The sequence below is a fragment of the Pongo abelii genome, chromosome 4, assembly GCF_028885655.2.
Source record: "Pongo abelii isolate AG06213 chromosome 4, NHGRI_mPonAbe1-v2.0_pri, whole genome shotgun sequence".
NCBI classification, from domain to species: domain Eukaryota; kingdom Metazoa; phylum Chordata; class Mammalia; order Primates; family Hominidae; genus Pongo; species Pongo abelii.
Genome location: NC_071989.2, coordinates 110,889,255 through 110,910,656, shown reverse-complemented (window position 1 = coordinate 110,910,656; position 21,402 = coordinate 110,889,255). Strand labels below are relative to the sequence as shown.

Here is a 21,402-nt window from a genome sequence, read left to right as displayed (position 1 = left end):
AATGATGGGGGAATAAAAGTGAGGAGGGAATGTGTGAACTATTCACTGGCTAAGAACTTTGCTTTAAATAAATCACAATATGTCATAAATTCAAGGCAACAAGAATAATAAACCTTTATTAGTGGCTCTCAAGTGAGAGAGCCACTAATCTGTATTTATAGCAGAACCTTGGCCCCACTGATCCATGAAGCTAAGGGTTCTGCTAGAAATACAGTACTTTGGGGCCACGATAGGAACTCAGGGGGAGGCTTAGGAACTCTATAGGAACTCAGGGGGATTGCAAGAAGATAGATGGGACTCTATCTTCTTGCAATCAGAAGAACTCAGTTGTAATCTTTTCAATGAACTGTTCTAGTGCTTTGTGTCATTTGAAACAAAATTATGTGGTTAAATTTTAGGACCAAGCTTTAGTATTTTTAGAGCTACACAGATATAAAGATCTTCTAATCTAGCCTTTGCAGACTCTTCTTTTGAGGTACCCCCAGCAAAATAAAATCGACATGAGAGGAGCATGATAATATCTTCACCAGGCATCTGGTGACAAAGCCTGGAGCAAACTGCCTTCAAAATCTTGTATTTTATTTTAAAAACTCGTAAGGAAATTTGTGTTCTACTCCATAGCATAACAATGTTTGCTTCAACATAGTAAGTTTAAATCTACTTAATATTAAGTAAAACAGTTCTTCTAAGTTGCACAATGTTTATGTTGTGGCTTAATATAGCCCTTGGCATACCAATGTGTACTTCAGGAATGAAAAGGTTAAGCACATTTCTAAGTCAGAAAGACCTAGGTTTGAGATCCACATATGCTACTCCATGTAGCTTGAACAAGTAATTTAACTTAAGTGACCTTTTCAGCTCAAGTATTGTCATTTTAATCATCATGTTGGAAAAATGACATAAATCTGGGCTCACTTTTTTTTTCTCTTGGTATGGAAGGATGGGGATCATTCTCTTCCTTTTCCATATGAGCTGCCACACAGAAGACGACAAAAAAAAAAATGCCTGTCTGAAGGGTGTGTATAAAAGCAGATAATGAGGGACCACAAGTCTTTCCTTTGATTACAGGGGGAATGACTTGGGGAGTAACAATGTGTATTTTTCTCTTACAGCTTTTTGATAGCATTTGATAGAACCATTTTCTTTATTGTCCTACTGTCTAAGCTTCCCTGCACAGACATAAAAACAGAGTCCCTATATTCAGATGGAAACATCTCTAAAGAATGTAATAGTAGAAGATGGAGAACTGAAATGTAAGAGGAGATAAGGAGCGGATATGCACAAACAGAAGCACAACCCCCTTATGTAAAACTTGACCTTCACTGTGAAGAGGAATCTCTTTTTACACAGGAGTCAACAGACCATACTATTTCCTTCATCCAAAATTAATCTTTGTGATAATAATCTGTTTAATGAAAATTCTGAGAGATTTATAAACTGATTTCAGTTTACTGTGTCAACACAGAATATATTTCTATGTTTTGGTGTAATATCAAGTCTTGTTTACTGAAAGGAGAAGCAAAGTTCATCTTGGAGTGAGACTGTCTTTTCAAGTTTGCTGAATTGACCCACATATTGTGACTCATTCTTTGCCTAACATCTGATGAAAGCACAATGCTTTGGAAATTTTAATTGAGAACTCTTCAGATTTTTATGAGGTTAAGTCTCATTTAGCCTCTTGTTTAGCACTTAGTTTTGATTTCTAGATGCATATTTAAATTAAAAGTTAATATCCTGGTTGATACAGTACATTATCATTAAAAGAAGGAGCAAGGCAAACACTCCACTAATACAAAGCAAAGAACTGAAAGAGAGTTAAGCATCTCACTTCCTTTACCAACAGATATGAGGAAGTTAGCTCAAAGGGGCACAACAATGAAGACTGGATAATCAATAAGGATCTGAAACACTATGGAATAAAATATTTATTATCAGTGTAATGAATTTCTTTCTGCAGGGCTGCTATGCTTTGAGATTTCATTGCCTATTGCTTTTCTGGTTAAATATTTCTAGAAAAATCTTATTTGTTTATATAAATAGAAACCTAAAGAAAGGAATGTATACTGGAATCTTTAGATTCATTTTGGTTATATTTAGATCCTGTTACTATGGCTTAAAGCTCCAGTGAAGAAAAGGCTGTGTCTCTTTCACCCTTATACCCTTATTCACCTTTATACTCTTAGTACCTAGCATAATGCCTTTCACAGAGTAAGTATTTAATGCATATCTCTGGAATAAAATTTGATAAACACCAGACTAGTTGTCAGTATTATAACAGACTAATTTCTATTAATAAAACATTGAAGCATTTTACTTTCACCACTGTTACTCAACATAGTACTGGAAGTCTTAGCTAGAGCAATCAGACAAGGAAAAGAAATAAAGGACATCGAATTGGAAAGGAAGGAGTCAAATTATCCTTGTTTGCAGATTATATGATCTGATATTTGGAAAATCCTAAAGACTCCACCAAAAAAACTATTAGAAGTGATAAATTCAGTAAACTTGCAGGATACAAAATCAACATAAAATATCAGTAGCATTTTTATATGCCAATATGAACAATCTGAAAAAGAAATAGAAATTGTAATCCTATTTACAACAGCCAAAAATAAAATTAAATACCTAGGAATTAACCAAAGAAGTGAAAGATCTCTACAATGAAAACTATAAAATGCTGATGAAAAAAACTGAAGAGGACACACACAAGAAGGGAAGATACTCCATGTTCATGGATTGGAAGAATCAGTATTGTTAAAATATTCATATACCCAAAGCAATCTGCAGATTCAATGCAATCACTATCCAAATATCAATATTTTTCACAGTAATGAAAAAAATTCTAAAATTTATATGAAATCACAAAAGACCCAGAATAGCCAAAGCTAACCTGAGCAAAAAGAACAAAACTGGAGGAGTCATATTACCTGACTTCAAATTATACTACAGAGCTATGTAACCAAAACAGCATGGTACTGCCATAAAAACAGACACATAGACCAATGGAATCGCATAGAGAACCCAGAAAAAAATCCACACACCTACAGTGAACTCATTTTTTTTCTTTTTTTTTTTTGATGGAGTCTCACTCCGTCCCCCAGGCTAGAGTGCAGTGGCGTGACCTTGGCTCACTGCAAGCTCCACCTCCTGGGTTCATGCCATTCTCCTGCCTCAGCCTCCCGAGTAGCTGGGACTACAAGCACCCACCACCACGGCCGGCTAATTATTTTTGTATTTTTAGTAGAGATGGGGTTTCACCGTGTTAGCCAGGATGGTCTCGATCTCCTGACCTCGTGATCCGCCCATCTCAGCCTGCCAAAGTGCTGGGATTACAGGCGTGAGCCACTGCGCCTGGCCCAGTGAACTCATTTTTGACAAAGTTTCCAAGAACATACACTGGGGAAAGAACAGTCTTTTCAATAAATGGTGCTGGGAAAGCTGGATATCCACATGCAGAAGAATGATACTTAATCCCTCTCACTTTATACAAAAATCAAGTCAAAATGGATTAAAGACTTAAATCTAAGACCTCAAACTGTGAAATTACCACAAGAAAACACTGGGGAAACACTTCAGGACATTTGTCTGGGCAAAATTTTTTTGAATAATACCCCACAAGCACAGACAACCAATGCAAAAATCAACAAACGGGATCACATTAAGTTAAAAAGTGTCTGCACAGCAAAGGAAACAATCAACCACATGAAGAGACAACCCACAGAATGAGGGAAAAAAAAATTGCAAACTACCCATCTAACAAGGGATTAATAACCACAATATATAAGGAGCTCAAACAACTCTATAGTAAAAAATCTAATAATCCAATTTTAAAAATGGGCAAAAGATTTGAATAGACATTTCTTAAAAGAAGACATACAAATGGCAAACAGACATATGGAAAAGTGCTCAACATCATTGATCATCAGAGAAATGCAAATCGAAACTACAATAAGATATCATCTAACACCAGTTAAAATGACTTTCATCCAAAAGTCAGGTGATAAGAAATGCTGATGAGGATATGGAGAAAAGGGAACCCTTGTATACTGTTGGTGGGAATGCAAATTAGTAAAACTATATAGAACAGTTTGGAGGTTCCTCAGAAAACTAAAAGTAGAGCTATCATACAAGCCAGAAATCCCATTGCTGGTTATATGCCAAAAAGAAAGGAAATCAGTCTATCAAAGAGCTATCTGCACTCCCACGTTTGTTGCAGCACTGTTCACAATAGCCAAGATTTGGAAGCAACCTAAAAGTCCAACAACAGATAAATGGATAAAGAAAATGTGGTACATATACACAATGGAGTATTACTCAGCCACAAAAAGAATAAGACTCTGTCATTTGCAATAACATGGATGGAACTGGAGATCATTATAAATGAAATAAGCCAGGCACAGAAAGACAAACATGACATGTTCTCAATTATTTGTGGGATCTAAAAATCAAAACAATTGAACTCATAGATATATAGAACAGAAGGATGGTTACCAGAGCCCGGAAAGGGTATTGGACAGAGAGTGTGTGTGTGTGTGTGTGTGCGCGCGCGCTTGTGTGTGTGTGTATGTGTGTGTGGCAGGGGGTTAGGTGGGGGTGGTTAATCAGAATGATGGTTATTCATTCTGATTTTAAAAAATCAAAATAAAAAACAAATATTTTTATTTTGCAGGTTTTACTTGCCACATGGCTTGAGTATAGATAAAGATGGGAATTACTGGGTCACAGACGTGGCTCTCCATCAGGTAGTCTTCCTTTTGGTAATATTCAAATTAGAAGCAACAGAGTTATGCTTTTGAAGAGCTCTGGAGTTGTATGGGTTTTTTGTATCTTTGTTTGTTTTTTCTTCTGTCACCCAGTAAGTTATAACAAGAAAATAGAGATTTTAAAAAATCAAAATGAATAAGACCTAGTTTTTGATAGCACAACAGTGGGACTATAGTCAATAATAATTTAATTGTACATTTTAATATAACTGAAAGAGTAAATTGGATTGTTGTAACATAAAGGATAAATGCTTGAGGGGATGGATACCCAATTTTCTACGATGTGATTATTACACATTGCATACCTGTGCTAAAATATCTCATGTATCCCATAAATATAAACATGTACTGTGTAGCCACAAAAATTAAAAATTAAAATTTAATTAAAAATATAATATTGAGGCATTTTAAAGTTTTTTTAATTAGCAAATCTGGTATCTTAAAAATAATATAACATTATAAGTGTCAAGGTATAAACTTGGTTCAGTAGCTGATGATAGTTGTATTTTGATCCAATTAAAACCAATGAATCTTTACATGTTTTGAAGAATAACACTTATTTGCAGTATTTAGGAGGCTGAATTTTCTAAATTTCATATACTCCAAGCACATTCATACAGTCTAGAGAACATTCTGATCACTCTGGCAATCATACTGCAGAGAAAGTACACTGAGAAGACAGAAGGACCATGGGCACACTGAACACAGTTGCTGTATTTATAAAAAGCACGTTAGAATAAACAGTGGGAAAACACTTTTGAAGCCAAAAGTAGCTTTTAGTTTCTTAACTAAGCCAAATCTTTAGAACTTGAATAAATTCCAGGAAGTGCTATTTTCAAGTCTTGTTGCTTAGCACAGTCATAGCAATAACGAAAGCAAACAAGATTTCTGTTGGGTCTAAGAGAACTTTAAGAGTACACTTAACATGTTGTGTTCTCTATTTGGATGAAACCAGAAAGCGACTGATTTATTTTTTGTAATCTAACTATAGTGAATTTAAAAACCTGCCATCATATGCAGGTGCTGTTCTACTAAGAACCTTAGAACTGCACACGTGCTAATTTGCATCTGAAGAAATTGATCTAGGAATAGACAAGGACATTTATTCTAAATAAAATATAAAATAAAAAATAAAATAGAACACTCCCATCAACCTTGCTAAGAAAGTTATCACATCTTCTTAAAAGTTTTTCTAAAGCTATTCAAGTACAGATTGAATGCCAAGATTTATATTTTAGTTTTCTTCTCATGAAAATTGAAACCTAGACAATGTATGTAAATACCTTGCGCACTGGCTTGAAGATGTCTATAATTTCCCCATTGGAAAAGTTCATCACAAATCCTTGTACAGGTTCTTGGTCCCCAAAATGAGGCTTCCCATTCACTGCAAAGAGCAAGCCTGCAACAGCAAATCCAGTTAACCTTTCTTTAAAATATGGGTAAGAATGGACTTCTAATATATCCATGTATATTATGCAAAGAATAAATTTAGGGTCAACCTGGTCCCTACAACTGGCAACAAAAGTAGAATATAAAATACTTAGTGTCTCCTCCTGAGTAACCAGATCAGTGGCAAACAGGTTAGAGGACTAACCTCCTTGTAACAGGAAAATCGGGAACTGAAATGTGTGTTCCATTTGGAAAGCCAGTAGAAATCAGAAATACATAGATATTGATATATAGATATAATACACATATATAGCTATTACAGGCATTCTAAATAGGAATTGGGGAAAGTCAGGTTATTTAGGCCAAAAATTTTGGAGTCTCAGATCTTTTAAAAAATAAGTAATATTTGCCATAGCTACATGGAGAATCCAAGAGAAAATAAAAGAAAATAAGTGAAGTTCCAGTCTATATAGAACAATCTGATTTTAAACAACTGGAATTTGAAAATGTGAGATGTATATTTCAGATTATCAAAGACATATTTTCCTTAATTAAAAAAGACCATCTTTTTAATTTTCACACCATGAATACTTTTTGTAGTAAAATTATATTTCTTAACACAATACTATTTATTCAGAACAATGAAAATGGTGATGTTTACATTAAATAAATAATTTAGATGATTGAACCACTACATTTTCAAAGAATTAAAACGTAATAAATTACACACAATGCTAAGCCACCATTGAAAATATTTTCATCATTCTTGAAGGATTATAGTTTTTTCTAGGAGGTACTATAAAAAACACTATAAACATCAATTACTATTGTGCAAATTATAGAGAAAATTATTTTGCTTAGATTCTGTTCTTAACCAGATTCCTTCTCAACTGATAATTTTCTTCTTATATTTATTTTTGTTTATTATGAACTTGATCACCCTCTTTATTAAGTAAACGGTTCTGACAAATTTTTCTTTAAATGTGCGGTAAACCAACCTAAGGAATGATAGTTGTGAGAACCTCTTAGTACTTTTTCTTTATTCCTTGAGGAAGCCAAATTTGCTCTCTATCAATCACCTGAGTCCCTCGATTTTATGTCCTAAATAAGTTGGGGGGCTGCTTGGTCCAGATAGTAGCCATATGCAACTTACAAGAAACATAAATATTATAGTAATACCTATAAATAGTCAATGCTGCTTTAATACAGGTATAGATATTTTTATTAAAATATATTGGACCCTTTAATTGTGAATTTTTCAAAAATTCCTCCTGTTATTGATCTCATTTCACTCCATTGTGAAAAGAGCACATTTTAAATGTTTTCACCATAAAACATAAGTATGTGAGGTGATGGGTTTGCTAATTAGCCTTACTTAGTCATTCCACATTGTAAACATACATCAAAATATCACATTGTACTCTACAAATATATACAATTACTACGTCAATTACAATTTAAAAAATATTGTAATTGTATGTAAATTTCAGAAATTAAATATATTTTCATTATTTAAAGAAAATATGGTAAATTGTTTTGTAATATAAGTTATATGTATTTTACTTTATTAGTCTGAATTATTTTTCAGATTTTCTTAGAGTCAAGAAAATCTATTTTGAAAATGAGAAAAAAGTTCAAGATTTTATTGATTATTTATCCTGGTATTTAGACATAAGCCACTCTTATTTTTACATATTTTATCTTTAAAAAAAATTGGTCACTACTGTTTTTAAAAATGTGAAATGAGTATTTTGAATACTGATTTTATCAGACATATACCATCTGTCGATGTGTGAAGACAAATATTAATTATTTAATACTGGAGCAGATGATCATAATTAAGATAAAATGAAAATCAATGTTTGGGAACATTTTTAACCCCTTACAAACAGGTGTTAAATCCTTTGAGTTCTTCATTGTTTCTGTACAATGAATAGTGGTACTTTAATCAAAACCGAGTTAGAACACACTAACAGTTTTAAGATACTTTTAAGATGTGAAATATAATGTATCTTCAACCTCTAATAGGAAAGAAAATTTATAAAAAGAGCACATTAAGATAACACAATTTTTAAGGATAGAGTACAGTAGGACAGAAGACAACAAACATATTAAGATGAAATACCTGGTATATATGAAATTGCAAATACATTTCTTCCAAATGATGAATGCTTAATCTCTCTCACAAATTCTTTGGTGTCAGTTTTAAAACACTGGATCCGACCATTTTCCCGGTCTGCCACACATAATTGGCCCAAAGGAGGCACAAGAGCCAAGCTATGAGGAACAGTGAACTGGCCTGGCAGAGGACTGCTCCCTGAAGACCCTGCAGAACAAAAAAAAGCCTTAGATACACAATTTTAAAAATCACCCAAAGTTTGATTCTAAATTCATGATAGTAAACCATTAAATGCCTGGAGCCAGGGGAAAGATAAGGTAAAGCAGTTTATAAGTTTATTTTATAATGTCTTTTATCGACAAACACATTACAGATTTTCTCCCTATTTGGACAGTTGTTTGGCGGATACATTATTTTCCTTATAAGACTCTGTGTGTGTGTGTGTGTGTGTGTGTGTGTGTGTGTGACAAGCTAACTGGATGCATACAATGACCCAGGTTACAATGACCCTGTAGGGGACAATGACAGCTTAAAGAATGTGAGTGGTGGCCAATATTTAGTTCCCAGTGATACTGGCTAAGAATTACAATTGGAGATTAAGAGTCTTATTGGGTACCTTCTCCCCACTGTGTGATGAACTTTCCACTTGGTGAAAACTGCACAATCCTGCTGTTGCAGTAACCATCTGATACATAAATGGCTCCAGTGCCTGGATCCACAGCCACATCAGTGGGTTGACAGAAGTGATTCTGGTCACTGCCTGGTTGCATGCTCCTTCCCAGGATTAATATAGGGCCTTCTTTATTGTTTGGATCCAGTTTGAACACCTTTTTAAAAAGGAACAAAAGCCTTACCTACTTTTCATGGTTATTAGTGACTTACACCCACATGACTAAGACCACTTTCACAAGCAATTGGAGTAGAAGCTCCCAGAGACTTATTTAAAAGAAGGTATTAATACTTTTTAGAACTGAATGGGATCCTAGAAATCATCTGGTCTGGTTCCTTCATTTGATAATAAAGCCTATGAAGATTAAATGATTTGCTCAAGGTCACGCGGTTAATTAGTGGTCAATGGAGACTAGTACATGGATACCCAGTTCTGTCCACCCCGATGTTTCCTTTTTGTCTTTCCTTAGATAATACTACAATGCACTCCAGATAATACATGAGCAATAAATGTTTACCGAGACGATGTTTTCCAAGTTATTTGCCACCTATTCATGAAAAGCATATTACACTTGATATAACTTCTTTTAAAAATAACGTAAATTTGACTTTTTATATATAAATATACATTTACTAGAGGCCTAGCCTCAATTTACAGAAGATTAAGATAGTTTAAGAAAAAAACATAGAAACATAAGTGAAAAAATAGAAATAAGACTTAGGGCCAGACACGATGGCCACATCTGTAATTACAGCACTTTGCAAGGCAGAGGCAGGTGGATTGCATGAGTCCAGGAATTCAAGACCAGCCTGGGCAACCTTGCAAAATCCCATCTCTACAAAAAATTTTAAAAAATTAGCCAAGTATGCTGGTGTGTGACTGTGGTCCCAGCTACTTGGGAGGCTAAGGTGGGAGGATCACCTCAGCCTGGGAGGTGGAGGCTGCAGTGAGCCAAGATCGTGCCACTGCACTCCAGCCTGAGGGACAGAGTGAGAACCTGTCTCAAACAACAACAACAATAACAACAGTTAGGAACAGAGGAAATAAAGGCAAATACAGACAGTTAAGAAAATGGTTGCGAGGGCCCATGTAGTTATTTGAGTGAAGCTTCACATCTGGTCCAAGGGACAAGTGTGACTTCATCATTTACATACTAGCTTTTCCTAGCATTGAGTTCTAAGAGAAATATTTCAGATGTGGATTGTTATAGACTGAATGTTTGTGTCTCAAATCCAAATTCACATGTTGAAATCCTAACCCCCAATATGATGGTAATATGAAGCAGGGCCTTTGGGAGGTAATCAGGACAAAAGGGTAGAGTTCTCATGAATGGGATTAGTGCCATAAGAAGAGATAACAGAGATTACTGTCACTCTATCTCTCGGCCATGCAAGGATACTATGAGAAATTAGCAGCCTATAACCCAGAAGAGGGCCCTCACTAGAACTCAACCATGCTGGCACCCTATTCTTGAACTTCCAGACTCCAGACCTGTGAGAAACAAATTTCTGTTGTTTATAAGCCACCAAGACTATAGTACTTTGTTATAACATGCTGAACTAAGACATGGCTGCTGTATTTTCTTGTTATAACTTACTGGGTGACAGAAGAAAAAACAAACAAACAAAAAACGCATACAACTCCAGAGCTCTTCAAAAGCATAACTCTGTTAGCTTCTAATTTGAATATTACCAAAAGGAAGACTACCTGATGGAGAGCCACATCTGTGACCCAATAATTCCCATCTTTATCTATACTCAAGCCATGTGGCAAGTAAAACCTGCAAAATAAAAATATCTGTGTTAATTACACATTTACTCTAAAGACATATGTGACAGAAATTTTTCTAAATCTGTAAAGACAATGCAAAGTTATAAATTGATAAATGTATACTTGCATTATTATAGAAAAGAACAAAATGAATTGTTAATAAAAATACTGTTATAATGAGATCTCCTTGTGACAAACCTTAGGTAGTATTTAATAGTATTAAAATTTATAAATTAAGCCTACATATAAATTACAAATATTTATTATAAAGTATGGTATATTAGAGAAAACAGTATCAGTTTAAAAACAGGTTCTGAGGTCATAAATATTAACATCTTACAAATATGTATAAAACTGTCTTAAGAAACATAAATGGATTGATATAGTTTGAGGTTAAAACATGTTGCAAGGAAATGTAATGTATTAATATAAACTATTAGACATATAACTCAAAAGCTTTAAAGAGTGCCTATTAAAGACAATAAAACCCACAGCACATAACCTTCAGCCAACATGGGCCGTGAATATCTAAGCAAAGTGAAATAGTGAGCTAGATAAACATGAGAGAAGGTTAATCCGGCAAATCAATCTTAATGATCTGGGTAAGGAACTTGGACTGAGCTAACAGACACATGGACAATACATTGAGGTGGTTTGGTCCAATGATATCCCACAATCCAATAGCTCTGTTAGCTTGTAATCTTAGTGTAGTGTTGACAATACAGATTTTTTTTTCATGAGCCATAACTGTAACACTCTGATTTTGACTAATTAGCTGAACTAGATGCCTGTTTTGACAATTGAATATGAGGATTATGATTTGCTTTCAAACAGATACTCCACTGATGGCTGAGTTGATTTAGCAGTAGTTGTTCTGCCTTCCCCTTAATTCCTTTCTGGAATGAGGGTGCTTCTGGTTAATAAATAGAGCACCAGTGAAACAGGTTCAAACATTTCACCCCTGACACACAATCTTGAGAATGCTGTTAAAAAATTCTAAGCATCGTTATTATCATCTCCACAAGCAGCTGCACTCAAAACGGTGGCTATCTACCTTGGGAAGAAGCTAGCTTTCCCCGTGCTTAAGCAGATGGAGAAGGGTATAATTCCTGAAGCTGTCAGGTTACAATGGTTCAGGAGATCTGTAAGCAAGTGCCTCCCTCACTTCCTTCAATGACCATAAATATCAGTCAACTTTTTTTTTTTTTTTTTTTGGCTGCCAAGTGCCATCTCGAAATAAGACTAAATAATGAGCAGTTTTCAAAGCCAAATTACATATGCATGATAAGGAATGCTAAAAATGACATTTGTTTAGTATTCACTTCGAGATGGAAAAAGAGAAGCTCTTTTTCTTAATGGTGATTACTTGATGAGTTTGGTTGTCCTGAAGAATTTTTCTGCTGAACAATTTTTTTGGATCATTAGATCTGGCTGAGCAGCAACTCACTTAATCAAGTATGTAAGATATATATTACATATGTAATATGTAACAAGCTTGACTACATATTAAAATCACCTGGGAACTTAAGATTATTAGCCCCACTCTATACAAAATCTAAATCTAATTTTTTAAAGGACAAATTGACAAATTTTAATTGTATACATTTATGGGGTACAATGTGATGTTATGACATATGTATACAATGTGGAGTGATTAAATCAAGCTAATGAACATATCCATCACCTCAAATACTTAACATTTTTTGAGGTGAGAACATTCCAAATATACTCATTTAGCAATTATGAAATAGGCAAGGACCTCAATAGACAGTTCTCAGAAGAAAACATATAAATGGCAAACAGATAAGTGAATCTAAATATTTTGAAGCTTCCCAGATGATTCTAATATTCAGTCAAGATTTAGAAACACCTATGTAGAAAATGAAAGATGGGATGGCCCAGTTACTTTTCTGCTTTCTTAAATGCAGTTATAGAAAACACTCGAATTTCAAGACTCTATGATACACTTTATACTCAATATATGTAGTACAAGTCTTAACAACATAAGTCATTTAACTCACAGATTTTTTCCACAGGACTGGAGTACTGCAGCATTATTTGGATCTATGACAAGAATAGTGTCTTCTTCAATTGGTCCGAGTCCTATTTGCTGGTAAACAAACTTGCTGTCAAACGAGCTAAACAAAAAGCATTAAATAGGAAATGAAACAATCATAAATTCCAATGAAATTGAGAAATGCAGACCATTCACTTAAGATTCTAAATACAAAATCAAAAGAGCTCAAATGTATTTGACTTCACTCTTTGACTGCCACATTTCAGTCATTTGGATTATAATATACCCCATTAACCTGTAGAACCATGCTACTCAGGGTGGTCAGTGGAACGGAACCACTGGCATTGCTGAGAAATGCAGTTTCAGACCTACTGGACCTGAATCCGCATTTTCACAAGACCTCTGGGTGGTTCCTATGCTCACTGGGGTTTGAGAAACATTGATCAAGAACTCTTTATGTAGCTGAAAAATTTCAAAAGCTCTTCAAAAGAGTATGCAGTCATTCAATAGACATTTTCTTTCATATTGCAAAAGAAAATATGACTTATTTGAACTTTGTTATTAATGATAATAATAGCTGGAAGAGCAATGATCAAAATGTTTGTTATTATACTTTAGGTACAACATGCAAATACATATTATAGAGACATAAAAGAGGATGTTCAAAGTATTTAAAAGTTACAAAACCGAATCTATCCTCAAGACAAAAATATGCTTAGAGGCATAAAACTTACCAAATAACAGCTATTCTATAACTACAAAATGAACAACTACGCAATAATTAATTAAAAAACTTAAGACAATTTCTGCTTTTAAACTCAGTACCTTTTAGATTATTATAAAATATTATGGACATATATTCATATATATATATACTTTCAAAATTCTATTTTAGATTATTATAAAATATGGACATATATTCATATATATAATTTCAAAATTCTATTTTAGATTATTATAAAATATTATGGACATATATTCATATATATATACTTTCAAAATTCTATTTCTGTTTAAATTGTTAGTAATATAATTCCTTAAATTCACAATTATCACAGACATGGTACTTATTTCATTTTCTGTTTGGGAAATTATATGTCAACAGAGATGAATGACAAAGATAAGCTCTTCTAATCTAAGCTTCTGTAATATAGAAGTAAATGTATGAAACAACAAGAAACCAAGTTATCTTCTCAAAAAAGGATTGGATCAGTACATAGTTGAGGGGGGTGTGTGTACGTGTGTGTGGGGATGTGTATGTGTGTGTGTTTATAAATATACCTATCAAGTCAATAAATAACTTACGAATATTTCTGTAAAACAGAATTGCCTTTATAGCATCAGGCAAGGTTGTGAAAAAAGTGTTAATATTTTGTAGTTCAACTGTTTAAGCAAAAGAAGAATCTGAATAACATTAAATATTTGCTAAGATATTATATATTTGCAATTTGGGAAGGTAACAGACTGCTTGGATCTGTCATGAATCCATTGATCAGTTGGCTGCCATATTTATGGAACTTATGTAGAGTCCCAGTACTCTACATAAATAGGAGAACAAAAAAAAAATTCTTAAATTATATTCTTTGGCCATTAAAAAATACACCACACAATTATCTGAGCTACTTGACTGTTACAGTCTTTTGGGTATAGTTTTCCTGAAAGACAACAATAAGTCCCTGAAATAGTTCTTACTAATGATGCATTCAATTGAACACAAGATATTGATTCAGCTTTGTCAATCTAAAACTTCAGTAATACTCTTTATATATGCTATTATATGCAGTTAAAAACCACACAGTGGTATCTAAGAAAAAAACAAATAAATTTATGAAATGGAAGTATCATCATTAACAAAACAGATTTCATAAGATATTTATGGGGTCATTATCAAACTGAAATGTGAAATTTTATTAGATAGGAACCAATGTAAGAATACGCATAGTATTATTAAATTATGGGAGAATGGTAAAGGGAAAATATGAAGTCACTCTTGCTAGTATGAAACACCAAATAATTTATCCTATATCTGAAAGTCTATTTTAAATATGAATTTATTTACTAAAAACATCATAACTATTCCTCTGAAAAACATAGGTACTGGATTCAACCATTAATAATCTTTTATTTTTCCAAGTTGACTATAATAATGACTAACAAGTTCAGCACATCTGAGACTCAGTATATTGTAACCTTCACATTCATATGTAATAGGTTAAAGTTTCTTCATTCATTATCTCTTTTTAAGGTTTGATATGGTTCGGCTGTGTCCCCACCCAAGTCTTATCTTGAATTGTAGTTTCCATAATCCCCATATGTCGTGGGAGGGACTTGGTGGAAAGTAACTGAATCATGGTGTGGTTACCCCCTTTCTGCTGTTCTCATGATAGTGAGTTCTCATGAGATCTGATAGTTTTATAAGGAGCTTTTCCCCCTTTTGCTCAGCACTTCTCCTTCTTGCCATCATGTGAAGAAGGACATATTTGCTTCCCCTTCTGAAGCAATCTGCCTGATTATAAGTTTCCTGAGGCTCCTCCAGCCATGCTGAACTGTAAGTCAATTAAACTTCTTTCCTTTATAAATTACCCAATCTTGGGTATGTCTTTATTAGCAATGTGAGAAGGAACTAATACAGGAAATTGGTACTAGAAATAGGGTGCTGCCATAAAGATACACAAAAATGTGGAAGCGACTTTGGAACTGGGTAATACGCAGAAGTTAGGACAGTCTGGAGGGCTCAGAAGAAGACAGGAAGATGTCGGAAAGTTTGTAACTTTCTAGAGCCTTGTTGAATGGCTTTGATGAAAATGCTGATAGCGATATGAACAACGAAGTCCAGGCTGGGATGGTCTCAGATGGAGATGATAAGCTTGCTGGGAACTGGAATAAAGGTCAGTCTTGCTATGTTTTAGCAAAGAGACAGTTGGCATTTTGCCCCTGCCCTAGAGATTTGTGGAACTTTGAACTTAAGAGAGATGATTTAGGTGGAAGATGATCTGGTGGAAGAAATGTCTAAGCAGCAAAACGTTCAAAGTGTAACTTGAGTGCTCATAAGAGCATTCAGTTTTATTAATTCACAAAGATATGGTTTGAATTGGAACTTATGTTTAAAAGGGAAGCAGAGCATAAAGGTTTGGAAAATTTGCAGCCTGATGATGTGATAGAAAAGAAAAACCCATTTTCTGAGGAGAAATTCAAGCCAGCTGCAGAAATTTGCATAAGTAATGAGGAGCCAAAAGTTACTTGTCAAAACAATAGGGAAAATGTCTCCAGGGCATATGAGAGGTCTTCACAGCAGCCCCTTCCATCACAGACCCAGTGGCCCAGGAGGAAAAAATGGTTTGGCTAGGCCTAGGGCCTTGCTGCTCTGTGCAGCCTCAGGACTTGCTGCCTTGTGTCCTAGCTGTGGCTAAAAGAGGCCAAGGTATAGCTTGGGCCTTGGCTTCAGAGGGTGCAAGCCCCAAGCCTTGGCGGCTTCCATTTGGTGTTGAGCCTGTGGGTGCACAGAAGTCAAGAATTGAGGTTTGGGAACCTCTGCCTAGATTTCAGAAGATGTATGGAAATGCCTGGAGGTCCAGGAAGAAGTTTTCTGCAGGGAAGGAACCCTCATTGAGAACCTCTGCTAGGGCAGTGTGAAAGTGAAATATGGGGTCAGAGTGCCCACAAAGAGTCTCCACTGGTGCACTGTCTAGTGGAGCTGTGAGAAGAGGGCCACCATTCTCCAGACCTTGGAATGTTAGATCCACCCGTGGCTTGCACCATGTGCCTGAAAAGGCAACAGACACTCAATGCCAACTGTGAAAGCAGCTGAGAGGGGGGATGTACACTGCTTAGCCACAGGGATGGAGCTGCCCAAGGCTGTGGGAGCCCACCTCTTACATCAGTGTGACCTGGATGTGAGACATGCAGTCAAAGGATATCATTTTGGAGCTCTAAGATTTGACTGCCCTGCTGGATTTTGGACTTGGATGGGGCCTGTAGCCTCTTCATTTTGGCTGAATTCTCCCATTTGGGAGGGACCTGGTAGAAAGTAATTGAATCATGGGGGTGGTTACCCCATGCTGCTGTTTTCTGATAGTCAGCAGGTTCTCATGAGATCTGGTGGTTTTATAACGGGCTTTTCCCACTTCTGCTCAGCACTTCTTCCTGCCATCATGTGAAGGACGTGTTTGCTTCCCCTTCCGCCTCATTGTAAGTTTCCTGAGGCTTCACCAGCCATGCTGAACTGTGAGTCAATTAAACCTCTTTCCTTTACAAATTACCCAGTCTCAAGTATGTGTTTATTAGCAGCATGAGAAGGAACTAATACAAGGTTTAAGTCTCACATTCCTCATTATTCAGAAACATTTCAGTGCTTTGTAAAGGGACAATGGCAATCTAAATAATGTGAAAATTATGCTTCTGCTATTAAGAGTTAAAACCTTTCCCCCTCTTTTTTTAAATGGAAATTTTAATTAAGATAATTGTAGATGCATATTCAGTTGTAAGAAACAAAAACAATTCTGTGTGCACTTTACCCAGTTTCTCCATTTTGCAAAACTATATATAACATCACCACATATAATAAAAGTATATATAATATTTTCATTTATTCTTAGTTTATTTCCTTGGAATATACTAGTACATTACTTTTCTACCCCATCCCGACCTATGGAATATGGAAAGTTACCGATTCATAATTCCAATTCATAATTCTTGCCAAGTGCTATCTACTTTATATGTAGACTGTGAGTTCTGACTCACCATTGACAGCTAATAATAGTGGCAGTCCAAATGCCTATTATATATCCTCGTATTAGACCTCAGCACACATAATTCCACATCTTCCCCTCTCTGCAGAATGACAAACCATTAGGGAAACCTGATATATTTACTTGCCCCCATGGTTTCTCCAAGAATGGGATGCAGTATTTCTGTAAGATAACTGCCCCTTTGATCTGTCTTGTTATTCATGTAAATATTCACCATCATTCCTAAATCTCTGGCCATATTATTTTAGGAAATAGCACTCCTACAATTTATTGATAAGGAGAAAGTAAAAAGGTTTCCCTCCCTCTCCAGGAGCATACACTGAACTTCTGTAACTTAAAGCATTTCTTATAGCTCCAGATTATTTCTCTAGATGCTCAAATATTTCAAAGTGTAAACTATAGGTTAAATTACTCACTGACAGCCATGTAAGATCAGAGTCACAGACCTCAAATGCTGGGCTTGGCTTCCAAGAAAACAAGCTGCATTAAGGAAGAAATATAAATAACAGACCCACAGTCCTTGTGCCTGTCAGGTCAAATGAAAATGTTGCAGCTGAGGAGTAGGTAGGTGAAAAACATCCTCTATCAATGGCATTGTTCTGCACTGCACACAAATGTAGAAAAAAATGTATCAAGTAATTGATATTGTGCTGCCACAAACACTGTTTGTGTATGGGCATTTATATTCATAATATAGAACTTTCAAGTTTCCAGGGGTGGCAGCAAATAGTAAAATTAACTAATTTGAGGATCATCTAATTTTATTTCATTATCCACTTTTTGGTGTTGTAACAGAAAATTTTGACAAAGCAAATGAAGGAATGGGAAGAAAGATAGCAAATGAAGGAATGGGAAGAAAAATAAGGAACAAACGAAATAAGACAGAGTAAGTAAATCAGAGTAATTTTTTTTTTTTTTTTGAGACAGGGTCTCTGTCGCCCAGGTTGGAGTGCAGTGGCATGATCACAGCTCATGGGAGCCTCAACCTCCCAGACTCATGTGATCCTCTCATCTCAGCCTCCTGAGTGTAGCTGGGACCACAGGTGCACACCACCATGCCTAGCTAATTTATTTTTATTTTTTGTAGAGATGGGGGTCTCCCTATATTGACCAGGCTGATCTTGAACTTCTGGGCTCAAGCAATTCTCCCAACTCCACCTCCCAAAGTTCAGATATTTACAACTAAAAGTTGGATCCTTAAAAAAAATCATCTTGCAACATATCAAGATATCTTTCCCAGTATCTTATTACAATGTAACAACTAATTATCTGGGTCTTTTTAGGTTTCACTTGCTATCACAAATTACACTCATGTCATCTATATGTATAAAGGGCATTTTATGTTTGCTTAATAGCTACTTTTCCATAGCTTTATGATTATTATTCATATTATTACTATACTTCCACTGTTAAGAATATCAGTGATAACGCAAATTCTAGAATTTACTGATTAGAGAATCTGTTCATTTAACTACCATCCCTCAAAAACAAAGTAAAACATGACACAAAGCTAACAAAACATAACAAAATCCAAAGATAAAACACTCTACTTATATATACAGCTCATTTAAATGTAGTAATTTACTTCCGTAATGTAAATAACAAATAAGAAAAACCCAGAATTCTTAGGAAGAATGTAGCTTTAAAGGAATTAATCACTACATAATAGGTCTGATCAGTTCATTTAAAATCATTGTGATGTTTTTTTAACAGGTATCTATATGTTTAAACTGGCAGCATCAAGGGACATTCATTTACTCAGATGATTGGTTGACCAGTCCTAATCTTTAACTTGGGATGGCTGGAGCTTCACGGAACTAACAGCTGGTCCCTGACGGTTACACAGGGCAAATAATAAAATAAATTGACATCTTTTCTCAAATGAGAAAATCACAGTGCCCCTCCAAACACACATGTTAAACTTGCTAAGTAAGTAGTTTATAAACTCTTGTAATTCAAAGAAAGGTATCCCTTGAACAGTTCACAAATGGCTGTCAGATTATAGAGCTGGATACACTGTTGCTATAGCAAACTGCTTATTTAGTGTTCTAAAGCAGCTACTCCACATTATTTGCTGCAGAGAGGTCTTTATTTCAACCACATTTAACTTTTTACAGGATATAATAATACCCTGAACATTTCACACAGTGCCTGGAGCACTTTTGATTTTTCTTTGTTTCTCTGGAAAAGCACTCAGTTGAAAAGACTGAACTGTGGCCTATGGGCTGGAATTCATCAGTTCTTTATTTTAGCAGTTTGAATTCTCCATTAATGATTTTTCACATTAGCAGCTAATCAAACAGTTTAGATAAGGCTGGGAAGAAATGCTTTGCTATATTCACACACAAAAAAGAGCTAGAGTAAGGAGAAAATAAAATTCTATGTCATGAATAAAAATTAAGGGAATTCAAATTAAATAATAGCAACTGAAGGAAGATATGAAATATAATATAATTATATAAATCAAGAAGCTAGAGAAATAACTGTAGGTTTTCATGCAAGAATGTAAGTGAAAATGTAACCTCAATGTTAGAAAAGCAAAGATATACAAAGGCCAGAGACTCTCGATGGAATATAACTTAATATTATGTTAAAAACACTTACTTCTGAAAATAGACACATTGTAAAAAGTCTCTGTGAGGCAGGAAAAGAGATGGGCAGACAAAAAAAAATTCAGTAGGACTATTTAGTGCCATTTTGGGCCTAGAACTATAAATACCACAAATAGATATGAAGAGAAAAAAGAACTAGGTATCATACATCCAGGCTCTGGATTCTATTCAGTCAATAAGGCCACTGGGGACAAGTGACTTAACAAGGTGCATTTTGTTACTTAACAGTATGAGATAGTTATTAAAGCCCTCACTTTTTAGGCAAGCGACTGAGAATCAGGGAGTTCAAACGTCTTGATGCAAGTCTCAAAAACAGGAAATGGTAACCAAGATTCAAATCCAGGCCTCCTATCTTCAAAAAAATGTGATTTTCTCTTACTAGGATTGACCTGACTGAATTGGTAAATCTCCCACAAGTTATCAAATTCAATGTGTACTGTAGAAGAGATGGAAGAATAGTCAAATAACCAAGAAGAACTAGAAAAAATAGCATAAAACTGGAAGAAAAAGGCTCCAGTAATGTGTGAAATGGCGATATGAGAAAGATAGAACACTGAAACATTCTTTTTTGTAGAACCCCTTAGTTTTCCCTCAGACATGACGGTACTAAGGTAACAGACACTTTTGAGTTCTGTTCTCCAGGGCCAGTTAAACCCTAAGATAGGAAAGAAATTGCAGATGTTGAAGCATAACCCAGGAAGATATCTTAACTGAGGCTCCAGAAAACTAGCAAAGCAAATCTTGAACTGATTTTTCTACAAGTTAGGAAGCAGACAGATTTCTAAAACAATAGATCTTGGCAAAAGTCCATAAAGTATTGATAAAGAGATGGTTTGTGAGCTATCTGGGGGAAGGAGGGAAGAAGATTCCTAGAAGACTATGAGTTTTCTACAAACGAAACTTGCAAAACCAACCATTCAGCTATTCAAATTTTATAAACATCATCTATGAAGATATAAAAGGCATGCTTATCAAAGAGATCTAATACAAAGCTGGGAGAACTAACACAAATTCTCTGGCTAATTAAGATTAAAATAATGTCTGTAAATTGAAACAATGCTAAATGTAATAAAGTGGAACATAATTGGAATAAAACCCTGAATTCAATATTTTTAAAACACTGCATAAGCATAAACTTCCAGTAAAAATATCAGCACAATTTTTGACATATATTTGGAGATTTTCATAGATTACAAATTCTACATAAGGCAACACAGTGATATAACTGCTAAAAAAAGGGAATACAATTCTCTTATACTAACAGATATGTAGAATACACATCAAGGGAACTAATTGTAACAGTGATCAAATAAT

At 34.9% G+C, this 21,402-nt stretch overlaps 1 protein-coding gene across 18 annotated transcripts in view; it reads right to left on the bottom strand.

Annotated features, from left to right (window-relative positions):
• Positions 1-21,402, bottom strand: part of PAM (peptidylglycine alpha-amidating monooxygenase) — a 165,096-nt gene that overhangs the window by 13,845 nt on the left and 129,849 nt on the right. For all 18 annotated transcript variants that reach the window (XM_009240934.4, XM_002815767.6, XM_054555761.2 and 15 more), the window contains 5 exons: positions 12,733-12,849; positions 10,649-10,721; positions 8,888-9,098; positions 8,278-8,478; positions 6,047-6,162 (listed from right to left, as the gene is read on the bottom strand). In XM_009240934.4, the coding sequence (XP_009239209.3) occupies positions 6,047-6,162; positions 8,278-8,478; positions 8,888-9,098; positions 10,649-10,721; positions 12,733-12,849 (718 nt within the window). The remainder of the gene's footprint in view (positions 1-6,046; positions 6,163-8,277; positions 8,479-8,887; positions 9,099-10,648; positions 10,722-12,732; positions 12,850-21,402) is intronic.